This window comes from Pyrus communis, chromosome 6 (assembly GCF_041283825.1).
Source record: "Pyrus communis isolate YQ-2024b chromosome 6, ASM4128382v1, whole genome shotgun sequence".
In the NCBI taxonomy this organism is placed as follows: domain Eukaryota; kingdom Viridiplantae; phylum Streptophyta; class Magnoliopsida; order Rosales; family Rosaceae; genus Pyrus; species Pyrus communis.
Window position 1 is genome coordinate 11,120,819 of NC_142570.1, and position 6,690 is coordinate 11,127,508.

The 6,690-nt window shown below is 39.8% G+C and overlaps 1 protein-coding gene across 2 annotated transcripts; it reads right to left on the reverse strand.

The window, feature by feature from the left end:
* Positions 1-1,354: 1,354 nt before the first annotated feature.
* LOC137711664 (C2 calcium/lipid-binding plant phosphoribosyltransferase family protein) lies at positions 1,355-5,765 on the reverse strand. 2 transcript variants are annotated; one of them, XM_068450920.2, is made up of 2 exons: positions 5,608-5,765; positions 1,355-4,594 (listed from the first exon to the last, which is right to left on the reverse strand). In XM_068450920.2, exon 2 carries the CDS (start codon positions 4,560-4,562, stop codon positions 1,527-1,529), a length of 3,036 nt encoding a protein of 1,011 aa, XP_068307021.2. In that variant the 5' UTR covers positions 4,563-4,594; positions 5,608-5,765; the 3' UTR covers positions 1,355-1,526. The 2 variants fall into 2 exon arrangements, with proteins under 2 accessions (XP_068307021.2, XP_088551903.1); XM_088695777.1 differs by having other exon boundaries at positions 1,355-4,255; positions 5,608-5,754.
* Positions 5,766-6,690: the final 925 nt, after the last annotated feature.

Sequence of the window (6,690 nt, forward strand, 5' to 3'; positions counted from 1 at the left end):
AGGGCCGCCCTAAATTTTAATAACTTTCTGTATATTAATTGTTTAAAAACGTGAACATAACTAACAAATCCGTCCTACGGAGTGGGAAGGCTCTGGTTCTTCCAGTTAACTAGCTCCTTAAAAGTCTGAAGACATAATCTACTATTTTAATTTCATAGGAAAATTATCTAGTCATCTATATATATCAAAAAGAAAATTATAGTGCAGCTTTGCTCACATCCTTAAGTCATAGACACCACACCATGCTTCATTTTTTTTTTTTTTTTTTTTTTTTTGAGTTATATCAATTTATACACAATAAAATTATAAAAGAAAATATAGCAATCAAAATTTTAGACCATGTAAGGGCCTCTGTTTGAGTCTCGCACAGGGTCTCCAAAATCTCAGGACCGGCACTGTATGAGATTCCCACATCGATCGGCCATTGAAAGGAGAATCTAGTCCTTTATAAGGAATGATACCACACACTTATTGTCGAGGCCTTTTGGTGAACCTTCATAACTATTTCTCTCGAGTGGCTAAAGTGTGGGGAATGTTGGCCATACCAACTCATGTATGTGGGACCCATTGGTGTGCTTCTGCACAACAATTGGTATTCGAGCCCAGCAAGGCTTGGTGGATTGATGACTGTCATGGTCCTTGAAGTTGGAGAGCTACAATTGGTATTAGAGCCAAGCAACGCTCGGTGGATTGGTGAGTGTCACAATCTTTGAAGTTAGAGAGCTCATTTGGAATTTGGTTGCATGTGGTCAAGGTGGAGCTCTATTTGAATTTGGATTGTGAGAAGTGTCTTTGAAGGTAGAGAGCTCATTTGGTGGATTGGTGATTGTCACGATCTTTGAAGTTGGAGAGCTACAATTGGTATCAGAACACAACAATGCCTGGTGGATTGGTGACTGTCACAATCTTTGAAGTTGGAGAGCTCATTTAGAATTAGGTTGCATGTAGTCAAGGCAGAGCTCTATTTGAATTTGGATCATGAGACGTGTCTTTGAAATTAGAGAGCTCATTTGGAATTTGGTTGCATGTGGTCAAGGTGGATCTCCTTTATAAGAAATGGTACCACACACATATTGCCGAGGGTTTTTAGTAAAACCATATACCCGTTCCTCCCGTTGGTGTGTTTCCGCACTACACATAAGGGCGGGATTAACGATCACTTTGAACTCAGCTCATTCAGAGATGTGATTTACAATGTGATAAAAAATTAATGTTCTTATTGAACACAAACCTTTATACAGCGGGACTAACGATCAGGTTGAATTCACAACGTTCAAATATGTGATTTACAATGTGATCGAAAAATGATATCATCGTTGGTGTTTTAATAGACAAATAATAGAGAATGCAAGAATTTTCTTGAAAATTTTATTTTACTTATTCATGTTCCCACATCATCTCACTAGTGGTGGAAAGGAGGCAAGAAACAGGAAGAAGAACAACAATGTCAACAAACATTACGTTCATTGTTCAGCAATTAAAGTTAATAAAATGATCCCAGCAGCGACAAACATTTGAGCTTTAGTTTACAACATACTGTCGGTCCTCGAAGGCAGCCTGCGGAAGAAATTGATGGGTGCGGATGGTAGCCTATTGCGAAATCTCGGATGCCTCATCATAAAGAACCCTGCAAATGCTGCCACTACCTGGAACGGTGTAACGTACATCACCAAGGCAGCTATGAGGCAGAATGTGACAAAAAGTGCCGAAGTGCGTGGATCGCGCCAGCTTAACAGTGCCTGAAACCGCTCCCCTTGGGTAGCTACATCACCAACAACAGTCTGAATTCTACCAGCTATGCTCCTTAGGCGATCATACCTCATTCTCACCAGCTCTGGGTTCTTGCTTGTTGGGAATGTGTCGAACTCCTCATCTAGCTCATCGGGGTGCACTAACTCGGCTTGTGAGATCTTTGTGTTCATGTGGGGAGGATATCTGGGCCTGTAGCGGAAGTTCCATATCCCTATCAGAAACATGTAAAGAAACACTGTGGGCAGAATTAATTCCGGGAAGCAAACAAGCATAAGGAAGAGAACATGAACAAGCACTGTTGTGATAGGATTCTTCCACATGCATATATCAGTAAACCATTTGCCTACAGCAAATACTCCTGAGAAAACCGTCATTAGCCTGAAGAAATTCGCTTTGCTCCGCCTCATACTCCAAAGATGCGAGTCCACGTCAGACATGTATTCCACCACTTCCTTCCTAAGTGGTGGCTCTGCTCGGCCTAGCCTTGCTGCAACTATGTTGACAGCCTGGTGACGTAACATGTCAAGCTGCATAATGTTGAAGGGCCTCACATAATGCATCTTTGGCAGCAGCGGTTTTGAGTATACGAACATCATGTTTACAAAAGAAGTGCATGAAAACCGAATTGCCAAATGCAGCTCCCCCATCTTCTTAACACCAGTTGGGTGAAGAACCAGCAGGGGATAAGAGTGTGTGTATATACGTCCTGCTTCAAGTGTTGAGATACGAACGCGAACCTTCCCAATCTTCAGGTCCTTGTTACCATAGGAATCCTTATCCCCGAGCTGACTGTTGTCGAATACACCTACAGTAAGAACTGTAGCAGGGTCAAATACTTCCCATGTGTACTGCTCATTGTATTTTGGACTCAGGTTATCAATGAGGGTTCTTGTCCGGACCCATTTATGACCATACTTTGCCACACAGTATGTATCTGATGTGCCCTTTTCGTTGCGTGTTTTCATTGGGTGAAGCCCTGATGCATTCAAGATTCCGAGCTCTAGTACCCCAATTGATGGCCTCCAGAGCTGCTTCGCTGTAGGGCGTAAATCACTACTGTAATGAGTTGATTCATCAAGAACATGATAACCTCCATCAAGACAAACTCGAAGATGAAGGCGGCTGGAGAACTTGTCCCTTTTCAACTGATCTATGTCAACAGCAACTGGCTTTTCCAGATTAAACCATCGGGAATGGATCATACGATCATCAGCGCGCCTATCTACAGCATTCAGAGGTAATATGACTCTCCCAATGATTTCATCTCTTCCAGGGCCCACACGATCCTCAACTGAAATGATAAGATGATCTTCAAAGGGTTCAGAAGCAACAAACAAAAGATCTTCATTCCAAAGGGGGTTTAGATTCCGAGCCTGAAGTGTCTTTGTTTTCAAAACCTGGTTTCCAAGCTGTACCTTGACATATGATTCCGGAAAGCGATTCTTCTCTGCTGCAAAAAGGTCTTGTGCCTCGATAACATTGACACGCACATACCACAACCTTGGTGCATGATAGACCTTTGAACGTATTAGCGTGGAGGCAGCTGGTGTGCTATCAACAGGAGTAGCTGCATCAGAATGCCATGCATCAGAAAAGGCCTCATCTGCTTGCGTTCCAATCCAGACTGCGAGCATCAGCTCACTCTTAATCTTTTCTCCCTTCTTGTCCTCAAGCCGGTACCATTCTGGAGCCAGAGGACTATCTGGTGGGACTCTCATCGGCACCTCATTGATGTCGAATCTTACAAGCCCCACAAAATCATCTTTAATTAGATCCTTGTCCTTAATCACAACTTCTAATACAGATGCTTGCATTCGATCCTTTGAGAAGGCAAAAACCTGATTCCATGTAGGATTTTGCTGCTTCTCAAAGTGCTTTGTAATCCCTCTGTAGTTTCCAATTCTGACTTCAACATACGGATCAAGACTCCCTGTGACATCCATGGCAGGAAGCTCGCGAGCCTTAACAACCCTTACGTATAAAAAATACATGCGTTCCACGAGATCATAGGTGCTTGCAGTCTTGTCTCCGTGAATAACACGGCCACCAACAACTCTTCCACCTCCAAGGTAAGGGCTAGTCTCTTTTAGTGCAAAATCAACCGGTTGTGATGATGCAGCAGAGTGCATGCGAACCAGCTTTGCAGGCTGCGGTTGTTCCTGTTTCATTTGATCAGCTTCGTACTTGGGCACATAATGCTCATCCGGTGCAGAAGAAGCACGATGCTGATGTTGTTCGTCATGACTTGGATGAGGAAGATGATGAAAGCTGTGTCTGGTCCCAGCTCTCTCATTTTGCAAAGCATTCATGACAGAATTTGGAACTCCTTCGGCGTGTCCATGAGCTGCACGTGGATCCGCATTTGCGAGGGATTCGGCATTAGGGACTGGGGTGGAAGACCTGATTGACGGGTCATCAGTAACATACACCTTGAGGCCAAGCTCTCCTCTTACACGGGAAAAGATGCCGCGCTTTTCCAAAGGGTAATGCAAGACAACAGCATCTGAATAGGGAACAAATGAGTTTCCGGTGAGGCTAATCTTTCCAAGGAAGGACCTGGAGTAGGTAGCTTTGACATTATTGTAGACATAGGCCTCTAGTGTAAGATAATGCAGGTTTAAAGGATCAGAAATGTTGAAATAGAAGCTCTCGTTCCAAACGGGGTTTAGATCCTTTTCTTTGATAGTGGTGCGGAACCTTTGACCATCAAAGTAAAGCTCCACAAAAGCATTGGATGAACCTTGCCCATCTTTAGGCAAAAGATTGTGCGCGCCAACTACATCTACCCCGAGCTTAAGATTGTTCATCATAGTAACACAACAAAATAAAAAACTACAGGCACCTACAGAGAAAGGAACAATATAAATTTAGACACTGAAATAGATGTGTAATTGCAAGCACTGCAAGAATAAAGCCAAGAAACCAAGATGTAAACTATCAAGTTTTCGGAACCAAAACGCTCAGCTTGTCGAAGGGCAGAATCTATGGCGCAAAAATAAGCATAAACACACTCTGACAGAGTCTAGAAGATCTTGTTTAAAATGCTTCTGCATATTTTACTGGACTGAAATTTTTAATCACTGGCAGAAAGATTAAACTAAAACGATTTAATCAATCCAAAAACTCATTGTTGGCAATTAAAATCTTCTAACTTGCAAAATACAAAAAGTGGGACTTAAACTAAACAAGTCATATGGATTGGATTGGGAAAGCAACAAAGTCAGCAACTTTTTAGCACAAGCATGTGACGAAGTGGGATGTTAAACACAAATTAAATAAAGTAATTAAGCACAAAAAATAAAGCAACCGTAATGAGATCCGAAAAGCTCGCTTAATACACATGATCTTTTCGTTGAATATTCACCACCTAATCATTCAAAGTACAAAAAGTCTAACTGGGATTTGGGCTTTGTGAGATCTGTTTGGTGATAAAGAAAATGCAGGAAAATGTAACATTTTAACATAAGTCCAGATAATTAAATAGTTTTAAAATGTGAGGTGCATGGTTCAACTATTTTCCTTCCCTTTCTTAGCAATCAAACAGGATTACTGAGAAAACCCAGATTATATCTCACAGAGTTGTAAAGTCCTCAGTTTTTTTTTTTTTTCTTTCACACAGAAGCAGAACAGCAAAAATATAGAATCAAGGGGCCTAAAACTCAAAATGCAGGTAAAAATTTCTGACTTAATTTCTCACACATACATGCACTTTGACAAACCAAAATAAAAATTCATTGAAACAAAAAAGACAAGCAGAGAAGTAAAAGTAGAAGTTAACAAAGCTAGAAGCTTTTTAATACAACGTGTAATACTAAGAGAGTGGAAAATTTGAGAGTTTATAACTTAATTACTTACGTGGTTTGAAGCAAAATGCAGCTGCTTTCAGATTTTAGTCATTTTCTTTCCAAGTTCTGAGAGAGGAAGGAAGAGGAGGACAATGCAGTAAGGTTTGATAGATTTTAGAGAGAGAGAGAGAGAGAGAGAGAGAGAGAGAGAAGAAAGCGAAGTGGCATTTGCTCAGGAGTGAGTTATATATTTAAAAAAAAAAAGTATAAATAGTGTTTGTTTCTATGGAGTGGTGAGTAAGAGACTAAAAGCTGTGGGTATCGGTACTTGTTTTTCTCTTCCCATTTTCTTCCCTCTGAAGCTCACAACTCTGTCCTTGTTACTCTCTTCGGCTTCTCAGTTTGATTTCACTCTTTAATGTTTAAAATTAGAGTAAATTGCGATTTGACCTCCTGAATTATTACTCTAGTTAAATTTGACCTCCTAAATTTTTTTTTGATAAATTATTCACTAAAACTCCTCGTCACATGTCCTAGTTATGTATTGTATGTTCGATGAGTTTTGGTAATGAGAAATATTAAGAGCACTCTCTCAAAGTGAGATTTTATATGAATTTTCAGTCATTTTACGGTTTAACGTTAATTTTCGTATCAACATTATAAAATATTGTACAAAAAACTTGAAATGACAGAAAGTACATGGAGAACCAAACTTTTGGGAGAATTTTATTCATGAAATTTGAACTTAAGATAATCTCTAACAAAATAGAAATTAGACGCAGGTCACACAAAATAAGCTGTTATTGCCTATATTCATGTAATTTTCATGATTAAGTCTCAACATTTCAACCATGTCACATTGCCACCCTCTTGCTCCTTTCTCATGAGTGGATAGCTCATATATCTATTAACAGTATGTAAATGATGATAAAATGGTCTGAGAAAAAAGAGTACTGCTACATTTACTACATTTTTCATATTATATTTGTTCACCTTTTTAATAGAGGTAGAGCTTATCGATATATGTAGGTCTTATCTTTATTAAAAAAATAGTACATATATGATGTGAAAAATATAATAAGAGTAGCATTTTTAGAGAAAAAAGAGGTAAATGGACGAAATGTATTTGCCAATTGATAAATTGTATGCAAAA